Below are 26,554 nucleotides of genomic sequence, written 5' to 3'. Positions count from 1 at the left end.
TTTCCATCAGGGTACATCTTAAAATTATCCATTTACATCTGTATTATTGTTACTGAAATAAATTTGTTGTGAGAAAATAACGAGTACCTATTATTTCTGTCTCTTGCTAGAATTTGATAAAGAAAATTAGAACTCTTGTGAGCATTCATGTGTTAATAAGAATTCCTGAGAGAATATTTATGACTTGATAATAAGGCTGCATATTTATTCACACCTGATAAAAAGTGATTCCAGGAGGGAAGAAGGTTTTGTGAAGAGATTCCTATGCTGAAGTTTCATGTCAGTTCATAAATTCTCAGTTCTTACACAGGGACTAGGAAGCAGTTAAATTTTATCTGTATTTCCCTTGCTGAAAATAACATTGCTTAGTCACCTCCCAACACCTCACACATTTATAAAGCCAGTTGTGTGTTTCAGAGCATTCTCCTCTGTAGTTCTCTGTAGAGTGTGCATGTGGAGCAGACATGCCATTTAAAGGCAGCCTTTTCCTTCCAGCTGGAAGGCAGGAACAGATGGGAAGTCCAGATTTTTCATTAAAAAAAAGGAGAAGACGACAGTTTGTAATGCCTATGAATGATGTGATGTGCAGTTTAACCTTTATTTTTTTAAAAATGCTTTTTGTTCATCATTTTAATAAAAAAGATCGTTGGGTGGAACTTTGCCTTACAAGGAGCATTAAGGGATAGGACTGTTTTACCTTGGATTACTCTTAAAATCCAAGCAGATGTATAAAAATACAACAGGAAACTGACATGTGTCTCTCCAAGTTTTGATTTGCACCTTTTCCAGACACCGTGGTCATTGTGTAAGTGGAGCTGGACAAGAAGCGTCTCCTGTAAATGTAACTCTGTTTTCACTGTATGAGATTTTTTTCATTATGGGCTTTATGTAGACCGTTCCTTTTAAATTATCTTGATTGCTGGAGTTACTATTTAAATTTATTCTGCATGACAATAGAGAGACTAGTCTTTCATTTTTTTAAAAAAATGTGTTCGGATGGTACTATGTTCTGGTGCTATTCTGTTCCCTGAGAATAATAAAATATTGCCTATGTGGATTAACAGACTTGCCCCATGGTTAAACAGTTATAAGCCTTTCATCCAGGATGCCCTCCTGAGGGATCTGTCTTCATTCTCAGTTCAGTTCAGTCGCTCAATCGTGTCTGACTCTTTGCAACCCCATGAATTGCAGCACGCCTGGCCTCCCTGTCCATCACCATCTCCTGGAGTTCACTCAGACTCACGTCCATCGAGTCAGTGATGCCATCCAGTCATCTCATCCTCTGTTGTCCACTTCTCCTCCTGCCCCCAATCCCTCCCAGCATCAGAGTCTTTTCCAATGAGTCAACTCTTTGCATGAGGTGGCCAAAGTACTGGAGTTTCAGCTTTAGCATCTGTCCTTCCAGTGAACATCCAGGACTGATCTCCTTTAGGATGGACTAGTTGGATCTCCTTGCAGTCCAAGGGACTCTCAGGAGTCTTCTCCAACACCACAGTTCAAGAGCATCAATTCTTTGGCACTCAGCTTTCTTCACAGTCCAACTCTCACATCCGTACATGACCACTGGAAAAACCATAGCCTTGACTAGGCGAACCTTTGTTGGCAAAGTAATGTCTCTGCTTTTGAATATGCTATCTAGGTTGGTCATAAGTTTCCTTCCAAGGAGTAAGCGTCTTTTAATTTCATGGCTGCAATCACCATCTGCAGTGACTTTGGAGCCCAGAAAAATAAAGTCTGACACTGTTTCCACTGTTTCCCCATCTATTTGCCATGAAGTGATGGGACCGGATGCCATGATCTTCGTTTTCTGAATGTTGAGTTTTAAGCCAACTTTTTCACTCTCTTCTTACACCTTCATCAAGAGGTATTTTAGTTCCTCTTCACTTTCTGCCGTAAGGGTGGTGTCATCTGCATATCTGAGGTTATTGATATTTCTCCTGGCAATCTTGATTCCAGCTTGTGCTTCTTCCAGTCCAGCATTTCTCATGATGTACTCTGCATATAAGTTAAATAAGCAGGGTGACAATATACAGCCTTGACGTACTCCTTTTCCTATTTGGAACCAGTCTGTTGTTCCACGTCCAGTTCTAACTGTTGCTTCCTGACCTGCATACAAATTTCTCAAGAGGCAGGTCAGGTGGTCTGGTATTTCCATGTCTTTCAGAATTTCCCACAGTTTATTGTGATCCACACAGTCAAAGGCTTTGGCATAGTCAATAAAGCAGAAATAGATGTTTTTCTGGAATTCTCTTGCTTTTTCGATGATCCAGCGGATGTTGGCAATTTGATCTCTGGTTCCTCTGCCTTTCCTAAAACCAGCTTGAACATCTGGAAGTTCACGGTTCACGTATTGCTGAAGCCTGGCTTGGAGAATTGTGAGCATTACTTTATTAGCGTGTGAGATGAGTGCAATTGTGCGGTAGTTTGAGCATTCTTTGGCATTGCCTTTCTTTGGGATTGGAATGAAAACTGACCTTTTCCAGTCCTGTGGCCACTGCTGAGTTTTCCAAATTTGCTGGCATCTTGAGTGCGGCACTTTCACAGCATCATCTTTCAGGATTTGAAATAGCTCAACTGGAATTCCATCACCTCCACTAGCTTTGTTCATAGTGATGCTTTCTAAGGCCCACTGGACTTCACATTCCAGGATGTCTGGCTCTAAGTCAGTGATCACACCATCGTGATTATCTGGGTCATGAAGATTTTTTTTGTACAGTTCTTCTGTGTATTCTTGCCACCTCTTCTTAATATCTTTGCTTTTGTTAGGTCCCTATGATTTCTGTCCTTTATCGAGCCCATCTTTGCATGAAATGTTACCTTGGTATCTCTAATTTTCTTGAAGAGATCTCTAGTTTTTCCCATTCTGTTGTTTTCCTCTATTTCTTTGCATTGATCGCTGAGGAAGGCTTTCTTATCTCTTCTTGCTATTCTTTGGAACTCTGCATTCAGATGTTTATATCTTTCCTTTTCTCCTTTGCTTTTCGCTTCTCTTCTTTTCACAGGTATTTGTAAGGCCTCCCCAGACAGCCATTTTGCTTTTTTGCATTTCTTTTCCATGGGGATGGTCTTGATCCCTGTCTCCTGTACAATGTCACGAACCTCATTCCATAGTTCATCAGGCACTCTATCTATCAGATCTAGGCCCTTAAATCTATTTCTCATTTCCACTGTATAATCATAAGGGATTTGATTTAGGTCATACCTGAATGGTCTAGTGGTTTTCCCTACTTTCTTCAATTTAAGTCTGAATTTGGCAATAAGGACTTCATGATCTGAGCCACAGTCAGCTCCTGGTCTTTTTGTTGACTGTATAGAGCTTCTCCATCTTTGGCTGCAAAGAATATAATCAATCTGATTTCGGTGTTGACCATTTGGTGATGTCCATGTGTAGAGTCTTCTCTTGTGTTGTTGGAAGAGGGTGTTTGCTATGACCAGTGCATTTTCTTGGCAAAACACTATTAGTCTTTGCCCTGCTTCATTCCGTATTCCAATGCCAAATTTGCCTGTTACTCCAGGTGTTTCTTGAGTTCCTACTTTTGCATTCCAGTCCCCTATAATGAAAAGAACATCTTTTTTGGGTGTTAGTTCTAAAAGGTCTTGTAGGTCTTCATAGAACCATTCAACTTCAGCGTCTTCAGAGTTACTGGTTGGGGCATAGACTTGGATTACTGTGATATTGAATGGTTTGCCTTGGAAATGAACAGAGATCATTCTGTCGTTTTTGAGATTGCATCCAAGTACTGCATTTCGAACTCTTTTGTTGACCATGATGGCCACTCCATTTATTCTGAGGGATTCCTGCCCGCAGTAGTAGATATAATGGTCATCTGAGTTAAATTCACCCAATCCCGTTCATTTCAGTTCGCTGATTCCTAGAATGTCGACATTCACTCTTGCCATCTCCTGTTTGACCACTTCCAATTTGCCTTGATTCATGGACCTGACATTCCAGGTTCCTATGCAGTATTGCTCTTTACAGCATCGGACCTTGCTTCCATCACCAGTCACATCCACAGCTGGGTATTGTTTTTGCTTTGGCTCCATCCCTTCACTCTTTCTGGAGCTATTTCTCCACTGAAACATGAATTCCAAAGGTGGCACTAATGGTAGAGAACCTGCCTGCCATTGCAGGAGCTGTAGGAGAGGCAGGTGTGATGCCGGGGGCAGGAGGATGCCCTGGAGGAGGGCATGGCAACCCACCTCAGTGTTCTTGCCTAGAGAATCGCATGGACAGAGGAGCCTGGTGTGTTATATAGTCCATAGGGTTGCAGAGAGTTGGACCCAACTGATACAGCTTAGCAGAGTGTGGCACATATTGCCAATCTTAACCAGGAGGGTTAGGAAATTATGCACATTTTCTTCCCAGAATCAGGATTGGGAAGTTTATGCTTAGTTGTGCTCAGCTGCTCAGTCATGTCCGACTCTCTGCCACCTGGAGTGAGTTACCATGCCCTCCTCCAGGAGATCTTCCCAACCCGAGGATCGAACCCAGGTCTCCCACATTGCAGGCAGATTCTTTACCGTCTGACCCACAGGGAAGCCCAAGAGTACTGGACTGGGTAGCCTATCCCTTATTCAGGGGATCTTCCTGAGCCAGAAATCAAACCAGTGTCTCCTGCCTCGCAGGCGGATTCTTTACTAACTGAGCTGTAACTGCCCCTGCCCCAGTTCATTTGCTCTCCCCAGTGACGTGACTGCTTTCCGACCCTGAGAGGAAAGATGACTTCCCTTACTTGGATTACTCCTATTACAGCTCTCTTGTGTGGTGAACTCCTTTTCTTTTGTCTCCTTTTCTAACTAGCATGCTATAACTCTCAATGCAATACTTTGCAGTGGGAAAACTTGGAGAAAAGCGGGGAGGGGTGGGGTTTAGGGAAAATCAACTTCTGTCTTTGATTTAAATGTCTAATTAAGAGAAAAGATGCTGAATCTTGAGTAATATTTTTTATTTTTATTATTTACATTATTCTCTTAGGAGTTATTACAGTGAGCAAGAGTGAGGATATACACTGAAAAAACCTGAACTAAAATATGGTTAAAGTGAGGGAATGTCATTAAACATAAGGAATTTTAAGTGTCTTACAAAAATGAGTAGGGCAAGTGTAGTTTCCTTCTAAATGTCACACAAGCAATAAATGCTGTAAGTGATAATAGATTATTCAGTGCTTTAAACTCGGTACTCTGTGTCCCTCATACTGACTCCACCCAAATCTGTTTTATTGCAGCCTCCTCCTTCGTCATGCCTCTCCTGAGCCCTCTGGTCCTCTTTGATCGATTGTTCAGCATTCTTGTTTCCTCGATGTCGACCTACCTACTTCTAAGTACAGGGTATAAACTGTTTTAAGATTTTAATTTTTAGTAGCAAGTTTTAAATGATATACTGACCTTTCTCTAAGTATTTAACCTCTGGATATTAAAAACATGTGAATCTTGAGAATGCATTGCAAGCATTTTTACTCGGTAAAAACTGTCTATGCCTTTATCTGTTCTCTGCAGTTTTCTTTGTCTTACCGTTTTCAGAGTATTACCTGTTGCCTTGTGTTTCTGTTTATTTCCTGAAGTTGCTAAAATGTTGCTTACATACAGTGTTAGAAAGTTCAGATAGATTGTAGAGGAATTTTAAATCTCAAACAATGACTTATAAAAATTTTAGTTTTGTTGCTTTCCTTTCATCCACTGTAAATTATGTTTTGATTTGATCATTCTTTTTTGAATACATCTTCTTTTATATTTACCCTTAAATATGTCATAGTCCAAATATTCCTTTTGATTCAGAAACCTTTTAGAGTATTTTCTTAAAAGTTAGAGAATACATTTTCATTGAAGATTGAAGTTTTCTTGTAAAACCAAAAAAGAACAGCTTGATTTGGGTTAGTCTGAAGCATTCTCTAGAAATCAGTGAGAACAATGATACTCTCTGTGTCTGCTTTGAAGAACAGCATTCTTCATTTGCTTTCAAATTTTATTTCATCTTTACTTAAATCCTTATGGGGGCAAAAAATATGCACATTACTGAGTTTCAAAATTCAGTCCAAATATAGGATCTTGATCTCAATTAGAATAAACCTAGGGATTCACCATTGTGCTATCAACAGATTATCATCTATCAATAGTTTATGTATGATTTTGTAAAGCCATTTTGTGTCCAAGACTTGGGTTCATTTTGTGGGAAGCCTAATATCTCCTATTTCAGAATTAGAGGGATGTTCTCAAAATCTTTTCATAGTAGACTCTAACATCCTAAGTGATCCAGAACCCAGGAGTTCTTGTCGTCTCCGTCTCTTAACAAAGTTCCCCACACCTGTTTTTTCATGTCTCCCCCAGAACCCGATCTGGGGTGTGTCTGTGAAGATGTAATATGAACAACATGGACATTTTCACCAGTCACCTTGACTTGAGGCCTAGAATTTTCAGTTTTCAAATAAAACTTGAAGTCTATCAGCATATTCTTACTCAAGAATGTAAACATAATGAGACTTACTGCTATTCACTCTTTTCTCCTTTATTGGTGAAATTTCAGGATAAATAGTTCAATTATAATCAGAATCCGTTAAAGTACATATGAATTAGAATATGCACAAAGTTTTAGTCTAGATTTAAAAAGTAGAAGATAAAATCATTTATAACCCTCCATTTGGGACAACACACAAGTTTGATTAAGATCACACCCCGAGGTTGTCTCTAGGAGGTGGATGTTTAACAGTGTTCAGAGTACGTGTCAGCTCCTACATAGTCACTTAAAGATCAATAAGCCCTTTTCTTTTTTGAAGCTTTAAATTCTAAAGCAATCTAAATCTTTTAATCTAAATATTTAAAGAAATGTATTATAGATTCAAAAATACAAACAAATCTAGAAATAGATTTGGTTTCCTGGGTTAGAAATAAAAGAAGGAAGGAAGAGTAATTAAAGTTGAATTTTAAGTAAAAAATATTTCATAGTGTAGAGTGAGTTAATCATATGACTTATGTTAGGGAAAGTGTTTTATCTTTTATTAAAAAAAATTTTTAGTATTATAGTATTTTAAATTATCAATTTCATTGTCAAAAGATACCAAAGCAGATTATCATAAGCAAGTTCAGTTTAAAAAAATCTGAAAAGTGAAAAATTACAGCTGAAATCAGAATACTAATGATGAGTGTGACCTTATTAATGAATGTATTAAGAAATATATTTTGTGACATCAGAAAGTATTTACCTTTGTAAAAATAATTAAAACAGACATAGCTGAAACAGGAGTCTAATAATTCCAGTTAGTACATTTTTCAATGGCAAATCAGTTTTGCAAAACATAGTCCACCTGCTATTGTTCCACATCACTATTTTGGACAACCCAGAGGGTTCTCTATGTAAATAAGTGTGAATAGTCAGAATTATAGGATATTTAAGAGAAAGGCAGTTTTATTACTTTACAAAAGTACAGTAATAGAAATTCTAAATTCTAACAATGCATCCTTGATTAAGTGAATAAATAAGATTCATTTTTAATCAGAATTTGATTATTTTTATGCAAATGAAAGCTATTGTAATACTTAAAAATAGTTTTCTTAAGTTGGTTAAACATGTTCTTCCAAAATTTTGATTATCCCTATGCTTAACAAAGTGTAATATAAACTGAATGTCTTTTCAGCCCAATTCAGTTGTCACAGAGACCAAACTAAACAGATCCTAACTTAGTCTAACTTAGTAAGTACACTGTGAGCCCATAATGACATGTTATTGGTGTATTTCAGTGTATTAATTCAGATACTTTACTTTCACTTTTCACTTTGATGCATTGGAGAATGAAATGGCAACCCACTCCAGTATTCTTGCCTGGAGAATCCCAGGGACGGGGGAGCCTGGTGGGCTGCCGTCTATGGGGTCGCACAGAGTCAGACACAACTGAAGTGACTTAGCAGTTAGCAGAGACTTTATATGAGATATTGGTTGTCTAAAGAAATTATTTCTAAAGAAATAAAGTCTCATAAGAAGATTGTCTTTATCAGATTTATTCACCTACATTTTACAAAAATTGTATTTAATAGTTTTGAAAAGAAGTAAATCTGTAGCGCTATTTGTTGAACTATGGAATTTCTGTTTTTATGTGGTAGGAAAGAGTAATTTCACATATAAGTACAAATATTCAAAGATCATGTTTTTTTTAATCCTCAAAGTACACCTTGATTCAATTAGTCAACAGTTGTTTTTCTTCACATTTCTAGTATCCTGAACACTAGACAGACATATGGATAATATAATTAGTATACCCCAGGTCTGTAACAGTTGTAAACTTCTATAAAATGTGGACTCTATTTTACAGTGTTAGGCAATTATAAAATGCAGCAATTCAGTTTCAGTCGCTCAGGTGTGTCTGACTCTTTGCGACCCCATGGACTGTAGCACGCCAGGCCTCCCTGTCCATCACCAACTCCCGGGGTTTACTCAAACTCATGTCCATCGAGTCAGTAATGCCATCCAGCCATCTCATCCTCTGTCATCCCCTTCTCCTCCCGCCTTCAATCTTTCCCAGCATCAAGGTCTTTTCAAGTGAGTCAGCTCTTCATATCATGTGGCCAAAGTATTGGACTTTCAGCTTCAACATCAGTCCTTCCAATGAATATTCAGGCCTGATCTCCTTTAGGATGGACTGGTTGGATCTCCTTGTAGTCCAAGGGACTCTCAAGAGTCTTCTCCAACACCACAGTTCAAAAGCATCAACTCTTTGGCACTCAGCTTTCTTTATAGTCCAACTCTCACATCCATACATGACTACTAGAAAAACCATAGCTTTGACTAGACGGACCTTTGTTGGCAAAGTAATGTCTCTGCTTTTTAACATGCTGTCTAGGTTGGTCATAACTTTCCTTCCAAGGAGCAAGCATCTTTTAATTTCATGGCTACAGTGAAATAACCATCTGCAGTGATTTTGGAGCCCCCCAAAATAAAGTCTGCCACTGTTTCCACTGTTTCCCCAGCTATTTCCCATGAAGTGATGGGACCAGATGCCATGATCTTCGTTTTCTGAATGTTGAGCTTTAAGCCAACTTTTTCACTCTCCACTTTCACCTTCATCAAGAGACCCAGAGGGATGGAATGGGGAGGGAGGAGGGAGGAGGGATCAGGATGGGGAACACATGTATACCTGTGGCGGATTCATTTTGATATTTGGCAAAACTAATACAGTTATGTAAAGTTTAAAAATAAAATAAAAATTAAAAAAAAAAAAAAAGAGGCTTTTTAGTTCCTCTTCACTTTCTGCCATAAGGATGGTGTCATCTGCATATCTGAGGTTATTGATATTTCTCCCGGCAATCTAGATTCCAGCTTGTGCTTCATCCAGCCCAGCATTTCTCATGCTGTACTCTGCAATTAAATTATCATAAGTTTATTGTGAATAATATGATATAAAGAATGACTAGAGAAAGGGATTGAATTGGTGCCATCATGGACTTAGGTGAAAATTGAACTGTATATTCAAGAATGGCTAGGATGCAGCATTCTAAATCTTTCCTTTTCAACTGTTTTTTTTTTAACCACTGTAAACATCATACAATCACATTTTGCAAAGTAGAGATAAGGAAGAAAATCATATACTAACCCTACCCCTCCTCTTGATCTTCTGGCTTATTTCCTTCCAGTCTTAGCTCTGTACATATCTTTTTAATACAGTATTAATGATAGTCCATGTACTATTTTGTATCTTTATTTTCTACTTAATTTTAGAAGAATTTTCCCAGGTGGTTTATAGGCTTCCTAAGAATCATTTTAATAGATTTTTAATATTATGTAATATCGCTACTCCTTGATGCTTTTATTATTCCCCTATTTTTGGTCACTTTATTTCTAATTCTTAGTATCATAAATAATATTTTGAGTTATATGTTTTGCATAAGCTTTTTATATAGTTATTAATAGATTATTTTCTTTGCTTACTTCTCAGCTGTATTATAAGTGGGCCATAGAATATGAACTTTTTTTTTTACTTTTGTCTTAAGAATAGCACCAGTTTATAATATTACCAAACAACCTATGAGGGGATGCACTTCATCATATCCGTCACAGTATTTGTACTTTAATTTGTACATAAGAATATCAAAAGCTATTTTAGTAGGCCGAAAACAGTACAGGTTTGTGTATTTTCTGCACTTGTTTTACTAATAATGTTTTCTCACATATGTATTGTCTGTTCATATCCTTGGATGTTCTAAACCTTATATACCAAGTGATTTATGTATGCTTTCTCAAAGCTGAATGTTTTCTTCTGCCCAGTTTTCAGGGTTTTGCTTTATGATTGGTAGTCAAATTTAAAGGGTTTTGGTTTTCTTGCTTTCTCTTGTTTAGGAAATAGTACCATATGGATTAGAGTTCGGTAGTTGAAAATAGAAATAGTTGAATAGGTAGTTGAATGAGAAATACAGGTTGTTTTGTTTCGATTTGGTTTGCTTAATTTTGTGTTGTAACTTCCACCCAGTTAAGTAGCTCATCAACAAGTGCTTCTGAGCTGGGCCTGTGTGGAGAGAAGACTGGCGCAGGCAGAGACTCTGCAGGCCACTGGGGAAGGCGTTAGTAGACGTGGTCAGAGCACATGACAACTGCCGTCATGTGGAGAGTATCTGGGGGATTACAGAAATGAAACACGCCTTAAACTAGGGCAGAAAGGACTAGAAAAAGCGTCTGACACTGTGCTATCTCATGAACATCTCTCCTTTGTCCACATTATAATTTGCACATTATACACCAGCCTCGAGAAGCACTGTACATTATTTAATCAAACTCCCCTGTGAATATTAGCTTGTTTTCTTGTTTTTCTTTTCTGTAAACATATTACAACAAATGTCTTCATATGGGAATCATGGTGCATATGTCTGATTATTTTCTCAGGGTAAATTCCTAGAAGGAACATTATTAGATTGTACTATGTGAATAGTTTTGAGGTTCTTGATGCATAGTGCTAGATTGCCTTACAGGAAGTATTTATTATACTTTTATAATTATTCTTTTATTATACTTTTATCTGGATTATTTTTTTAATGAGTAAATATTTTAAGTGGCTGTGGAATCTATTTTTTAATTTCTATATCAGTTTTCAGTAAAGTCAAACATATTTTAATGTATAGGCTCTTTTTTTCTTTTTGAGAGGTTTGTATTCCTGTATTATACCCATTTTTTAAAAAATTTGAAATGTTTATCTTGCTGTTCTCTTTATATTAATGATTTTTACCTTTGTCTTATGTTTTCTTTTTTGGTGTATTTCTGTCATTTACCTTACGAATGACTTAAATATCTCTACTATTTTAAACACGTAATGGTCTCAAGTTTTGATAAATTTCAAAAAAAGATGGTGTTGGAGTTTATATTTAAATATTGCTTTCTTTCCCTACTTTCTTCCTCTGGAAAACCTAAAAAAATTAAATTTTGTGATAATGTAACTTAGAAGTATTATCAAAATTGTTTTAACTTGCATTTGTGTTTAATTTTTTCCTTTCGTTTCTACCCTCTCACTTCCATCCCCACCCCAACCCCCCAGGTATGAAGCTCTCTTTCCGTTAGTGCTGTCCTGTTTGATGTTTGTCTGGATACACATGGAACAAGAGACCCTGCAGCACTCTGTTGTTTCCTGTAAACAGAAGGTAGCTTGTCAAAAGCGCTCTTGCATTTGAGAATACTAAAATAGTCGCTATTCTAATCCCATGAGGAAGTTGCAATGTTATTTCATCAAAAATTCTACTTAAGACTTCCATGGCTGTCCAGTGATTAACACTTTGCGCTTCCAATGCAGGAGGCGTGGATCTGATCCCTGGTTGGGGAGCTAAGATTTCCACATGCCACACAGCACAGCCAGAACAAAAAGTTCTACTTTAAAATTTGTACTGCTGCTGCTGCTAAGTCACTTCAGTCGTGTCCAACTCTGTGCGACCCCACAGACGGCAGCCCACTAGGCTCCGCCGTCCCTGGGATTCTCCAGGCAAGAACACTGGAGTGGGTTGCCATTTCCTTCTCCAATGCATGAAAGTGAAAAGTGAAAGTGAAGTCGCTCAGTCGTGTCCGACTCTTCGCAACCTCATGTACTGCAGCCTACCAGGCTCCTTCGTCCATGGGAGTTTCCAGGCAAGAGTACTGGAGTGGGGTTGCCAGGGCCTTCTACAAAAATTTGTACTACTTAACATATTAATAATTAAGTTAAAAATTAAGTCAAACAGTTTGTAAGGAAATTTTCATTTAGAAAAGCATGATTTTATTGTTTTATGAACATATGGGTTGGGCTTTTCTTAAAGATTGTTTGTGACTCTCTGATGTAAAAAGCCATTAATATAAGTGAAAGAATAGAGGGCAAAGAATGTTATTTATCTTGTTTCCCTTTGTTTTCACATTTAATTTTTCTTTCCTTCCATTTATTTTTGTTGGAAGAATATTCATGTTGCCACACATCAGTGCATGAGTTTGACCATGAAGTGAGACATGTGTTCCCAGGCTTATTTTTCTCTTTCTAGTGATTCTAATCCAAAACACTTACTCTGTCCCCATAGTGATGTGGCCTCTGTCCAAATCTTAGACTGTTTATTCAACATAATGTCCTTCGAATTGGGTAAAAACCAAATATTAAGGGTACCTTTATCATGCTGGGCTGGAGAGTTGATTGATATCTCTTGCCCTTATTTCAAAACTGAAGATAATTATAAGAAATTGATGATAGAATATTTACAGTTTTACTGAGGTCAGATAAAATGGATGCTGCAGGAAAATACCTTCATAGTTGATCCATCAATTCAGCCTTAGCTGGTTCTAGTTGAGTTCACAAAGAGTACTTGATGACTTAGAATAAATAATTTCAATAAAGAAGTTTTATTGAAATATTATTGAGTAATTACTGGTTTTAAACTTTCGGTCCTGGAATATTAAAACAATACATAAAAAAGTAATTTTAATTAGATTCAAGTAAATGATCAGACTGTCTTTAGTATTAAATATTCAATATTTTAATAACTAAATATTATTAAATTAAAAATGAGGCTCATTGTGTTATTTTTTAAATTCTATATTTTAACTGAAAGATATGTCTTTTTCTAAAGAAGAAGATTAAAGCATCTTCCAAACTTAGTAGAAGATTACATGGGAAGTGGGAGATAGGGAAAGTCTCCCTGTAAACTTGTCCATGAGTTTTTGTTTTGTGGGAGAAGGGGGGTTAAGCAAGAGTGCACCCATCTTGTTGGAATTGAGAGACTTTCTATTTTAGCAGGACAGAAATATTTTACTTATTTATACAGAGAAATATTTAGTTTATCAGTGTTTTTTAATATCTTCCTCTACCTGAGTTTGAGAAGATCAGAACATTAAGAAATCAGGTGTTAGAAAAGGGAAAGATTATAATAGTGATTTTAAAGTGAAGCATTTATACAGGATAAGGAAAACCCCAGTTCTCACTTTTGTTACTCATACGGCACTACTACAACTCTGTTCAGTATATGATTAACAGTGTATTTTACCTTGGCAGATTTTATTAAGTGAAATTAAGCTGTAGGAAAAGATTTCTATTTTGTGTGTGTCAGTACAAGCTATCTTCCTGGCTGTTGTCGCTGAGACAGCGAGTTTGCCCTGCGGGTGGAGGGAAGCAGCCTGCGATTGCGCGTTCTCTCTCTTCTCATCCCACAGGTCTCCACCATCCAGTTTGCCTCTAACACTGATGCGGCCCAGTGTCGAGACCTCTGCCTGGATGACATCCGCAGGGCCTTTTTCCTTGTATCCTTTCTGTGGGGCTTTGTTTTAAGGCGCTGCAGCCTCCCGTTTAATGGAACAAGAGAAGTGCTGGGGAGTGGGGGTACGGTTTCCGCCGGTCGCTTGATGGTGGCGTCAACCTTGGACGCTGTTTCACCGGCCTCCCAAACACGGTTTTCTCATAGATTGCACTTCAGAAAATTTCTGAAACTGTAGAAAAGCATAAAGAATGATACAACAGACCAATGTGTTAGGTCTGTATGTTTTTATGTGTACTTCATATGGTACTCATATAACATGTCTCATGAGGTTGCTGGATCACCATGTGTGATAGCTGTTAGCATTAGAAGTTTGAAAGACGATGTAATGGGAATACCATCTCGCTTTGGAAAGGCGAGCTGACCGGCTTCAAGGCGTCCATCGGGAGGTATCTCCTTTGAACGGACACGGTGGAGTCTGGACCACTGAGGTCCAGGAGATCAGTGCTCCTCTTCTCTCCTCTGCCTCTTGCCTTCACTCTCAATTTGGCTTTCTGTCTTGCCGACTCCTTCCACTCAGCCTATGCTAATAAGATGCTTCTTCCGCTGAGCCCTGCCTCCTCCTCAATTATCCTTCATCTGTCCCTAGCCTTTACAGCCTAGCTCCCTGCTGCTACCGTTTCCTCCCCATTTATGTGCGATCTCCTCAGCCTAGATGGGTGCCTTCGAATGCTTGTCCTTGCTGTGCTGATGCCCGCTCCTGGCCTGCACACTCTCGTGTGTTTGGTTTCTCCTGTGTGTGGCCTGCAGGCCAGGAGAGGACGTCGCACGGTCCCATGTGTTTGGTTTCACTTGACCGCTCTTACAGTATTTGCCTCAACTGATTTCTTTCTTTTCCCTTGTCCTCCAGAACACGATCCAGGTTCTCTTCTCAGATTCTACACCACCTCTATTCTCCTTCACGAAAACTCACTCTTCCTTTGCTCCTACACGATGCATGCGTTTCCTCTGAGCTCTGTCATTAACCGTCTCCTCTAAACGTGCCTGGGTCGTGGCACCCTCTCCTATAGCTCAGACTGACGCCTCTGTACAGACACCTCTGAGACCGACCTCTCCAGCCCTGACCTCTAGAGTCATGTGACGACCGTTCCTGCCACCTGCGTGCATGCCAAGTCGCTTCAGTTGTGTCTGACTCCTTGCGACCACATGGTCTGTAGCCCACCGGGCTCCTCTGTCCATGGGATCCTCCAGGCAAGAATACTGGACTGGATTGCCATGCTGTCTTACTGACCCAGGAATCGAACCCACGTCTCTTATGTCTCCTGCATTGGCAGGCGGTTCTTTACCACCAGCTTCACCACATCCTGCCGGGCGTCACCAAATATACGTCCACACTGACTGACGACTGCCCCCCCTCCAAAGTCAGCTTCTGCCTGACCTCATCTCATTTAATGTTGTTGCTGTGCTCCCAGCCTCCCAGGCCATCAGACTTGTTGTCATATTTAACTAGCCCCTGACCAAGGTCCCACGGTTTCTCTCCTCCATTTCTACTCTGACCACACCAGTTCAGACTTTCCTGGTCCCCAACTTATGGACTATTAAAAGAGCTTCATATCTGAATTTCCTGCCTCTAATTATTAGTGTCCCTGATCAAATATTTCACTGTTGTTGATATTTCTTGTTTGTATCACTCACTGAAAATGCTTGCTGACTCTTGAACGTCTCCACAATAAAGTTCACGGCTTTTTATTAATATGCCACCAATCTGTATTTCTTGCCTCATCTTTCTGTACCCTTCATTAATGCCCTTACTTTCCCATTGTTTACCTTTAATGAATCTTACCTACTTCTACCTATCATCAAAATTTTAGTTACCATATGAGCACTTTATACTGTTGTATTTATTATTATATTCTTAGTGCCTAGCTCTGCTTCTTACATACTAGGTGATAAATATTGGTTGGTTAGTTAATTGGTTGAATGGATAGAACCATGAATATATTTAAGGCTCAAGTCACCAACTCAAATACCACTTCTTCAGTGAAATTTGTTGTGATTCATACTTCCTCTTCACTGTTTCTGTACCACTTTTGTGTATGTGTCTATAATAATAAAGTAACTAAAATTTATCGAGCACTTTCAGGGGACCAAACACTATTTTAAATGCTTTACTAGCAGTAAGTTCTTAGACACCAATAAAACTAATATCTACTTTTTATTACTGCACTATTACAAATATAAGTTGAAGAAATGTCAAAAAGATGTTTAACACTTTCTCATCTTCTAATTGAATTCTTTTAAAACATGGCATCTTATTTCTTCCTGAGCCTCCCGAAGAACCATTTCATGTATAGTGGACCCAGTGAGCATATCTGAACTGAAACTGTGTTTCAGCTGAAAATGTCTATCACTTCTTTTTTTAATCTTTAGCTGCCAGCTACAGATAACACTAATCCAATGCTTATGTGAGAGGGGAGGAAAATAGTAACCTTCCCGAGGTGACCGGTGACGAGTGAGTGTGACTCCCAGGCCTTGCTGTTCTTAGTAGGTCGCTTGTTCAGCCTGGTTCTTTCCAAATGCATTCACAAGGAAATATGGTGGAACACTCATTTTCAGCGATTTACCACCAAATGTACAAGTAGAGAAAGCAAATTACCCTCATGGTAGAATAGATATACCTTCTCTAAATGAAAAGGAACTTTTATGGATTCTGACTTGTTTTGGCATTTCCTTTAACTCTATTTAGGTTTTCTTCTTAGTGACAGCCTTTTTTGGAACTGGAAATATAGCTTCTGTTAACAGGTAATTTTAAATAAAAACTATATATATCCATATATATATATATAAAACCAGAAAATATACAAATTAGGGATTTTGTTCTTGCTTTTTATCCTGAAGGATGTATTTTGGAAATTGGTACATATTGGCACATACAAGTCTATCTCATTCATTTTACTGACTTTGTAACAATTCTTTTAAGATGATATTTACTTTCTTTATTTTGGGCTGCGCTGCATCTCTGTCATTGCATGCGGGCTTTCTCAGGTTGCGAAGAGCGGGGGCTCATCTCTGGTAGGTGCGGCTCATGGGCGCAGTGCCGCTCCCAGGCTCCACCGCACACGCAGTTGCTCCGCAGCCGGTGGGATCTTCCCGGATCAGGGATCAAACCTGTGTCTCCTGCATTGGCAGGTGGATTCTTCACCATTGAGCCACCAGAAAAGCCCCCATAATAATTCTTGGTACACTGTATACTTGTGCTATAGTAAGAGTAGCTTTCAGAAAGTTAATTTAAACATCCTTTTCAGAAGAACATTCAAGTTGCAATAATGTGAATTCTAAAATCCCTTTTCTTGTTGATTCCTTAGCTTTGACCCTTCCTCTGTCTACTGCTTTCTGACCGTGTTTAGTCCTTTCAAGATGGGAGCCCTGATAATGTGGAAGGTTGGTTTTCTTCTTTTCCTAAGATACTGATTAATTAAGATTATAAACTCATTGTCCCATGAAGATCATGTGACATGTGACATTAAGATTATGAAGTGGCAGAGTTAAGTAGCTGGAAAGTAGACGCCTTCTCAGACACTGCTGAATGGGAGTGGGGGACGCTTTAGCCTATGCTCCAAAATAGAGTTAATCTTCTTGGTTTAGTCTTAAGCCCATTTAACTTCAAAAAAGTAGAGAATCTCTGTTAGTCCCAGGAAGTCCTATCAAAGGTGATTAAAGCCTGGGAAGTGAAGGGTGGATCAAAACCGCCTTGTTCCTCAAGATGAAAGGTTCCCCAAAGCCGTGTTCCCCACCCACAAGACTGCCAACACGTTATCATCTTTTCTCATAATCCTTGTACCTAGAATTGATTTATTCATTCAATAAATACGTCATTGAAGGCTTATCAGCACCAGCTGGGTCCTGAGGATTCTAAGATAATGACAAATTATCAGCTTTCCAGGGGTTCAGACTCTTCAGTGGAATGTAATTCACATTCTTTCCCTTTCTCTCTAGGATTATTAAGCTTGTCTTATTCCCTCTACCATAGTGCCTGGCACATTTTATATACTTAGTATGTACTTGTTTAAATACAAGAACTAATATCTGCCTAAAATCTGATTGTTTCCTATTCAGATTACATAAGTAATAATTGTTGAAAGTATGTGTATCTTAATAGGATTAATATCCTGTTTTGTTACTGCACAAATGCAAAGGTGATTTTAGGAAATGTTAAAAAGATGTTCATTTTCTCATGTCACATTCTCTGTTATTTTGAAATGTGTATTAATAGTTTCTTTAGTCTATGTACATTTTTCTTGATGGTGGTAGTTCTTTTCTCAGTCTGTTAAAGATCATGAGCCTTTAATTAAACACAAGAAAAAAAGAAAGAAAAACTAAAGTTTACGTTAAATGCTCAATCTGTAATCTCCAGCTTAATTCAGTAAGCTTTACTGGCTAAATGTATTTGGTCACTTTTATTGACTGATGTGGCTGGAAGTGAAAGTCCTCTTAGAACTCTATTTCACTCATGTAGTCTTCACTTGAACAGGAATCTTATGCAGCTGCAAACACCATTTCTTTTCCATATCTTCTCCCTCCCCTCTTTGTTTCACTTGAACAGGAATCTTATGCAGTTGTGAGCATCATCTCTTTTCCGTATCTTCTCCCTCCCCTCTTTGTTTAAGCATCATGTGTGTGTATTTTTAACTGGTCATTGGAAAACAGTATCTCAAAATATTAATGGTGTTATTTCTGGCTTATAGGATTTTTTTCCAACCAATATAAATTTTATTATACCTTTCTCCATTTTTTTTTACAGAGTATGAATTTTATAATCAGGAATAAATTAGTATTGAAATAAAACCACAGAAAGCAACGGTTAGGCAGTTAGATCATGGTAACAGAGTTGCAGTGACAGATAACCAGATGCGCTCAAGGCTCTGTGAGTCAGGTCTCAGGCTTCATAATTAATTTGATTTGGGCCTGTGTGCCTTTCACACCCTCTTGGGATCATTTGAACATAGTCGTTAATTATTATAATGAGTTCAGTAGAACAAAAAGTTGGACTAGGCTTTATTTGAAATATTTGTTATTATCTTTTTGCTACCTATGCTGTTGATGTGGATTTCTAAATCCATTTGATCACTATTCTACATGTCATTGGTATCTTGATTTTATTTCAGCATTTGCTTTCCACTAATACAGATAAATTTTGAGAAATTGAAGTATTTCTTCAAATGCTACAGGCACCCAGGGCATCATTTGTTTTTCTTTCAAACAGATTTTAATCCCCTTTGTTCTTGTGATGTGTGCTTTTGAAGCTGTTCAGGTAACTACGCAATTATCTTCAAAAAGGTAAGATGAATGCTTTGAATTTGTTCATTTTTAGGAAACGAAAGTAAACATTTGATGGTGTTTTCTGTGATTGCTATTAAGATAGTGTAACATAGATTGTTTATTATAAAAATGAGGGAAAAAATGGTCCGCCCTTTTAGCCAGAATTGTGTAGTCATTAGAGGAAATAGTTGATTAGAGCCTATAACATAAAAATATGCTTTTTCAACTATAAAATATTATTAGAATGCCCCCAGCTAGAGAGGAACCCCCCCTAGAAAACTATAAAATATAAATGTCAAATTCTTGTAGTTAGTGACTTGTTCATTGTAGATATAGCTGTGCCTACAACTCCAGGTGATATCATCCTGTTTTCTTTTGGATTCTCTCATAAATGTGTATTAGATACATGTGTTATAACATTATGTCATTTTATATCGGTTGAAATTAGCTTCTAGATGTCCCTAATTTATGTGGTTTCTCAGTCTTGATTACTACACTTTTGACAAATGGAATAGGAAGTATTGTTTCTGAGTTTCTAGGAATTCGTGGAACAATCAATGTGTTAAGTAATCAAAGACTGGAAGAGAAGCTGTCAACCCAACTGTTTGCTCTTCTGCAGCAATGAAATTGTTTCATCTGCACAGGACTGATCAGCCTTTCTGAAAGACACTTGAGATAAATATGTAGTTTCCTAGCAGTTTTATTATTCTTTAATCAAACTGGAATATTCAATACTGAAGGAAATAATGAATATTAGAATAAATTTGCATGTTTTTCTTGATGAATTTAGGCTAGAACTGAGTATAGCATATTATTATGTGTATGCCATAATAATTTTTTTAAAAAAGGTTTTCTTCCATGGTTTAAAAATAGTAGAAATCTTATTTCTAGTCTAATTTAGTATATTTTTGCAGGATTTTTACTTGAATTTAACATTAAAAGCACTTATACCTTGTCAATACCACATAGAAAATAGTGACTTATATGCAATTAAAGGAAAAAAAAAACTAGTAAAGTGACAGACATGTGCTTTCCTGCATCTCTGTTAGTGAACGCAATTTTTTAAGAAGGACTTTTAATTAAAGTCTAAATAAGAAGAGCTTGTGGAGAAGGAAATGGCAACCTACTCCAGTACTCTTGCCTGGAAAATCCCATGGACGGAGGAGCCTGGTAGGCTATAGTCCCTGGGGTCACGAAGAGTCAGACACAACTGAGTGACTTCACTGTCACTTTCTTTCAAGAAGTGCTCAGCACATGTGGGACAAGAAATAGAAGACTCATCAAAGTGTGTGTGTATGTGTGTGTGTGTGTGTGTGTAGTAATTTTAACTTGAGACTCGGTTCAGTTCAGTCACTCAATCATGTCTGACTCTTTGCAACCCCATGAACTGCAGCATACCAGGCCTCCTTGTCCATCACCAACTCCTGGAGTTTACCCAAACTCATGTCCGTTGAGTCAGTGATGCCATCCAACCATCTCATCCTCTGCCATCCCCTTCTCCTCCTGCCTTCAATCTTTCCCAGCATCAGGGTCTTTTCAAATGACTCAGCTCTTCGCATCAGGTGGACAAAGTACTGGAGTTTCAGCTTCAGCATCATTCCTTCCAATGAACACCCAGGACTCCTTCAGGATGGACTGGTGGATCTTTTTGCTGTCCAGGGGACTCTCAAGAGTCTTCTCCAACACCACAGTTCAAAAGCATCAATTCTTTGGCGCTCAGCCTTCTTCACAGTCCAACTCTCACATCCATACATGACCACTGGAAAAACCATAGCCTTGACTAGACGGACCTTTGTTGACAAAGTAACATCTCTGCTTTTCAATATGCTGTCTAGGTTGGTCATAACTTTCAATCCAAGGAGTAAGCGTCTTAATTTCATGGCTGCAGTCACCATCTGCAGTGATTTTGGAGCCCCCAAAAATAAAGTCTGACACTGTTTCCACTGTTTCCCCATCTATTTCCCATGAAGTGATGGGACCGGATGCCATGATCTTCATTTTCTGAATGTTGAGTTTTAAGCCAAGTTTTTCACTCTCCTCTTTCACTTTCATCAAGAGGCTCTTTAGTTCTTCTTCCCTTTCTGCCATAAGGGTGGTGTCATATGCATTTCTGAGGTTATTGATATTTCTCCCAGCAATCTTGATTCCAGCTTGTGCTTCCTCCAGCCCAGCGTTTCTCATGATGTACTCTGCATATAAGTTAAATAAGCAGGGTGACAATATACAGCCTTGACATACTCCTTTTCCTATTTGGAACCAGTCTGTTGTTCGATGCCCAGTTCTAAGTGTTGCTTCCTGACCTGCATGTAGGTTTCTCAAGAGGCAGGTCAAGTGGTCTGGTATTTCCATCTCTTTCAGAATTTTCCACAGTTTATTGTGATCCACACAGTCAAAGGCTTTGGCATAGTCAATAAAGCAGAAGTAAATGTTTTTCTGGAACTCTCTGGCTTTTTCGATGATCCAACAGATGTTAACAATTTGATCTCTGGTTCCTCTGCCTTTCCTAAAACCAGCTTGAACATCTGGAAGTTCATGGTTCACATATTGCTGAAGCCTGGCTTGGAGAATTGTGAACATTACTTTACTAGCGTGTGAGATGAGTGCAATTGTGTGGTAGTTTGAACATACTTTGGCATTGACTTTCTTTGGGATTGGAATGAAAACTGACCTTTTCCAGTCCTGTGGCCACTGCTGAGTTTTCCAAATTTGCTGGCATCTTGAGTGCAGCACTTTCACAGCATCATCTTTCAGGATTTGAAATAGCTCAACTCGTATTCCATCACCTCCACTAGCTTTGTTCGTAGTGATGCTTTCTAAGGCCCATTTGACTTCACATTCTAGGATGTCTGGCTCTAGGTGAGTGATCACACCATCGTGATTATCTGGGTCATGAAGATCTATTTTGTACAGTTCTTCTGTGTATTCTTGCCACCTCTTCTTAATATCTTCTGCTTCTGTTAGGTCTCTACCATTTCTGTCCTTTATTGAGCCCATCTTTGCATGAAATGTTCCCTTGGTATCTGTCATTTTCTTGAAGAGATCTGTAATCTTTCCCATTCTGTTGTTTTCCTCTATTTCTTTGCATTGATCGCTGAGGAAGGCTTTCTTATCTCTCCTTGCTTTGGAACTTCTTTGGAACTCTGCATTCAGATGTTTATATCTTTCCTTTTCTCCTTTGCTTTTTGCTTCTCTTCTTTTCACAGGTATTTGTAAGGCCTCCCCAGACAGCCATTCTGCTTTTTTGCATGTCTTTTTTTTTTTTTTTTAGATGGTATTGCTCCCTGTCTCCTGTACAATGTCACGAACCTCCATCCATAATTCTTCAGGCACTCTGTGTATCAGATCTAATCCCTTAAATCTATTCAGTACAGCGAAAAACTAAATACACAGTTTTAGTATTTAAGTGTTTAATACAACTAAATTCAAAGGGAGAGAACTGAGGCAAAGAAGGCAAAGTGTGACTTTGTAAATGTCTTCTCTTTGACCTTTAAACCCTTATAAGTCACTGACATTTCCCCGGAATGCTATACCGACCCACTCAATTTGCGCACGTTGAACTCAGCAAGTCCCTTTGCTCCTGGTGAGCTCGGGCTGCTCCTCCTGTTTCTTATCTGAGCCACTGCAGACGCCCAAGCCCGCCCAGCGCTCAGTGGTACTTCCACTTGCTGCATGTCGCCAGTGCCATCTTGCTGTCCTCGTTTCAGTCACCGCCACAGCCCACTCTTATCATTCATCTTCAGTGGCCCCTAGCTGACCTCCCTGCTTGTACTCCTGTCCTCCGAGAATTGTTATCTACGCAACGGATAGTGCAGCCTTTAGATCTTCCAGGGGCTTCTTGTCCCAGCGAGGACCAGTTCTGCAGCCCTGACTGTGGCCCTGTGGTCCGCCCTGCACCCCTCGTCCTTGTTTCCCACAGCCCTTTGCGCGCACTCCGCTTCCGGCTGCGCGCTCGCTGTTCCCTGGGCGCCGTGCAGGGTTCTGTCGCACGCCTTTTGTAGGTCCGCGCTCGGTCCGCACGCCCTTTGTAGGTCCACGCTAGGTCTGCCTGTAGTGCTCTTGCTCATTTGGTTTCGTGGTCCGCTCCGCTCATCCACGTCTCTGCTTAAATGTCTCCTCCTCGTAGATATTCGTCCAGTCAATCCACTTTTCTTCTTAACATTTAACACCACCTGACCTTGTATTGTTATTGCAAACATTCTATTTATTATTTGTCTCCCTGAGTTAGATGGTAAGCTCTGGTCATCTGATGTATTACCAGCAATAAGCACAGTGACTGGCATGCCATAGAAACTGAAAACTTATCTGCTGAATTAGTGGTAGAAGTTACTAGCATAAGATAAAACTGGAAATGGCTGCTACCGCGCATTGTGACATTTCTTTTAGACACAAGGCTGACTTAAGGTCTTCAACCTTCCGATTCCCTAGAGCACTGAAAAAATGTGGCCCAGGAAAAATTAAACTTGGTAGAAAGAACACCAAATAACACTGTAAAAAGGTAAAACCACCCAAGTAAAATCTGTAACACAGGGATCATAAGGGATCCTTGTAATGATGGAAACACTTGGTGTGTTGCCAGCAGCGCTGGCAGTGTCCGGGCTGTGATATTGTCCTGCAGCTTTGAAAGACTCACCAGTAGGCAAACCGGGCAGAGAGTGCAACAGCTCAGTTCAGTTCAGTCGCTCAGTCGTGTCCAGTTCTTTGCGACCCCATGAACGGCAGCATGCCAGGCCTCCCTGTCCATCACCAGCTCCCGGAGTCCACCCAAACCCATGTCCATCGAGTCGGTGATGCCATCCAACCATCTCATCCTCTGTCATCCTCTTCTCCTCCCCCCTTCAATCTTTCCCAGCATCAGGGTCTTTTCAAATGAGTCAGCCCTTCTCATCATGTGGCCAAAGTACTGGAGTTTGAGCTTCAACATCAGTCCTTCCAATGAACACCCAGGACTGATCTCCTTTAGGATGGACTGGTTGGATCTCCTTGCAGTCCAAGGGACTCTCAAGAATCTTGGAGAAGAAGAGGGTACATGGGCTCCCTCTATATCATTTCTGCAATTACATGTATATCTGTACTTATCTTATATAAAAAGCTTAATAAAAAAAATCATAATTCATGTCCCTTTCATATACTTAAAATAAATATTCAAAATGTTAAGTAACATTTTTGAAGTCCAGCCCATCACTGTGGGACAGGAGTCCGTGATAATGTGAAAAGAGCTTTTGTCAAATGTATTTTCAGAAGCAGAAATACTAATACCAGAATGTTAGGTCATTTGATTATTCTAATTTTGATATTAATATGCTTTTAAAATGTGCCCGCTGTGTTACATGTATCTTTTATTTATTTTTTTCCAGTCTTTTCCTCATGGTTATCAACATATCAGACATCATGGCTTTGGTAAGACATTACTGGATATTCAATATAAATAAGACTGAGAAGCTAAACAACAAGTTAATTTAATCAAATGAAATATGAGTGCATGTCTGTATATGAACTTTTTAGATACTGAGTTATAAGTGCTGGTGTAAGTTACACATAAATTACTTTCTTTTTATTATTATTTTTTTGACTTTCAATGCAGTACAAATGCTCTTCTTAGGGTGTCAAAAATCATCTAACTTGATTTATCAGAACCTGTATCTTATACATGGTCTTCTATGGTGCGTTGTATTAACTTCCATAGGAAGGTAACATAAAGAGCTGGCTTTAGAGTCAGGTGATACATCATTTTCCTACTTGAAATGTTGATTTTTAATGTTTTAGTCAGATTGAAAAAGAAAGGAAAAAAGAGTGGGGTGAAGGAAGGGAAATAGGAAAGAGGATAATATTATCAAGACCACAGCTCTAATAACGAGTTCTAGAGAGGGACAGGTAGCTGGGCCTCTTATATGTAGTGTATGAACAGATAGACCCTGTTTTACACCTACAAGTCCAGGAGGTTCCCCTCACTACCCTCAGGTCTGATCATTCACTGAATGGACTCAGAGCATTCACTGAAGACTGTTAATATTCACAAGTGTGACTTGTTACAGGGAGAAGCGTTAGTTGCTCAGTCGTGTCCGACTCTTTGCAACCCCATGGACTGTAGCCCACCAAGCTCCCCTGTCCATGGGAATTCTTCAGGCAAGAGTACTGGAGTGGGTAGTCATTCTCTTCTCCAGGGGATCTTCCCGACCCGGGGATCGAACCTGGGTCTTCTGCGCTGCAGGCAGATTCTTTACCATCTGAGCCAGCAGGGAAGGCCGTTACAGTGGAAGGAGCAGATGCAGATGAGCAAAGGGGAGGTGTGCTGAGGGCAGAGTCCAGCAGGGTCCCGTGGTGGAGCGCTGGCCGCCCGCCCCGTGGAGCGGGGACAGCTGGGCTCCCCCACATTGACAGCGACCGTGCTAGGCAGAGCCGCGGACGGCCAGACTTTTTACTGGGGCTCAGTCACATTCCCACGGCTGTCTTTAATCTCCGGCCGTTTTGGAGGTGGAGCTGATAACACACGACCCAGAGCCCTGAACATAAATGACCGGATAAGACCGTCCAGTGGCTGAGGTCCCTGAGGCAAAAGGCTCCTGTCAGGCAGGACCTGCTGACGCCCCGTAGTCGCTGACGGCCATGGCCGCCCTCTCTGTAGAGAAGGGTCCCTCTTCGCTAGTCACTTTTGTGTGCTGGAGGTGACGAGGCTGTTAGGACAGCTTCCCAAATCAGAGTCCTCGTCAGTTGGCTCAGAGGAGAGCACTTTTATGCTGTATTGAACTGGCTGTATTCCTGACATGGACCTCACATAACGTCAGGACGATTGGGCTTTCAGGTGTGCTCACAGAGTGGCAGAAAGGCAGAGACATGTTAACAGAAGGGAATTTAAATGCTGTGGTTAATTTTGTGTGAAGAATCAGACTACTGAGCTTAGCTTGGAGAGCCGCGTGCGAGCGAACTGCTGCTCGTGCCCAGCGCCGTGCCTCTCCCCTGCCCTTGTTTCCTGGACTCAGCCTGGCCGTGGGCTCCTGACGCTCATAGTTACCCCCTCTGTCAGATCACGCTCCTCTGCTGACCTCCCCAGCCTCCCCTTCACCTCTTACTTGTCGCTTAGACGTTTAGAGTTCTTGTTGGGACAGCCTTCCCTGGCACCCTAGTTGGAGTCTGCCCCCTTCCTCTGAGCTCCTGTCCTCGCCTGTACTTCCAGTGCCAACACTCATCTCACACACACTCACACCCAGCACACACACACACTCACACCCAGCACACACACACACTCACACCCAGCACACACACCTGATCATTGGCTGAATCCGTCACTAGATTATAAAGCTCCTAAAAGAGTTTATCTTCAGGATAAACGTTGTTGGGAAACATCTGTTGATGATTAGACAATATGGCTTCTGTTCACTGATCCTTGGTATCATTTAGTTATTTTATTAACATTGGCTGGGTTTTCTTTCTAGTTATTCACAGATGTCACTTTTGTGTTTATGTGATTAAATGGAGATGCTGTTTCTGGCTTTTAGGCTATTGCTCATTTTAGTCCAAGCAAAAATTTCAATAAAAGGCGAATTCTTATTGATTCTAGTCAGATAGC

At 39.7% G+C, this 26,554-nt stretch overlaps 1 protein-coding gene across 10 annotated transcripts in view; it reads left to right on the top strand.

The window, feature by feature from the left end:
- PIGN (phosphatidylinositol glycan anchor biosynthesis class N) overlaps window positions 1-26,554 on the top strand; it is a 106,677-nt gene that overhangs the window by 57,454 nt on the left and 22,669 nt on the right. For all 10 annotated transcript variants that reach the window (XM_055559709.1, XM_055559717.1, XM_055559716.1 and 7 more), the window contains 7 exons: window positions 5,226-5,328; window positions 11,508-11,610; window positions 13,631-13,717; window positions 16,418-16,473; window positions 17,037-17,112; window positions 18,935-19,008; window positions 24,345-24,387. In XM_055559709.1, coding sequence (XP_055415684.1) covers window positions 5,226-5,328; window positions 11,508-11,610; window positions 13,631-13,717; window positions 16,418-16,473; window positions 17,037-17,112; window positions 18,935-19,008; window positions 24,345-24,387 — 542 coding nt within the window. The remainder of the gene's footprint in view (window positions 1-5,225; window positions 5,329-11,507; window positions 11,611-13,630; window positions 13,718-16,417; window positions 16,474-17,036; window positions 17,113-18,934; window positions 19,009-24,344; window positions 24,388-26,554) is intronic.

The sequence above is a fragment of the Bubalus kerabau genome, chromosome 21, assembly GCF_029407905.1.
Source record: "Bubalus kerabau isolate K-KA32 ecotype Philippines breed swamp buffalo chromosome 21, PCC_UOA_SB_1v2, whole genome shotgun sequence".
Lineage (NCBI taxonomy): Eukaryota > Metazoa > Chordata > Mammalia > Artiodactyla > Bovidae > Bubalus > Bubalus kerabau.
The sequence above is the reverse complement of the archived record's forward strand: the minus strand, read 5'-3'. Positions and strand labels throughout refer to the sequence as shown.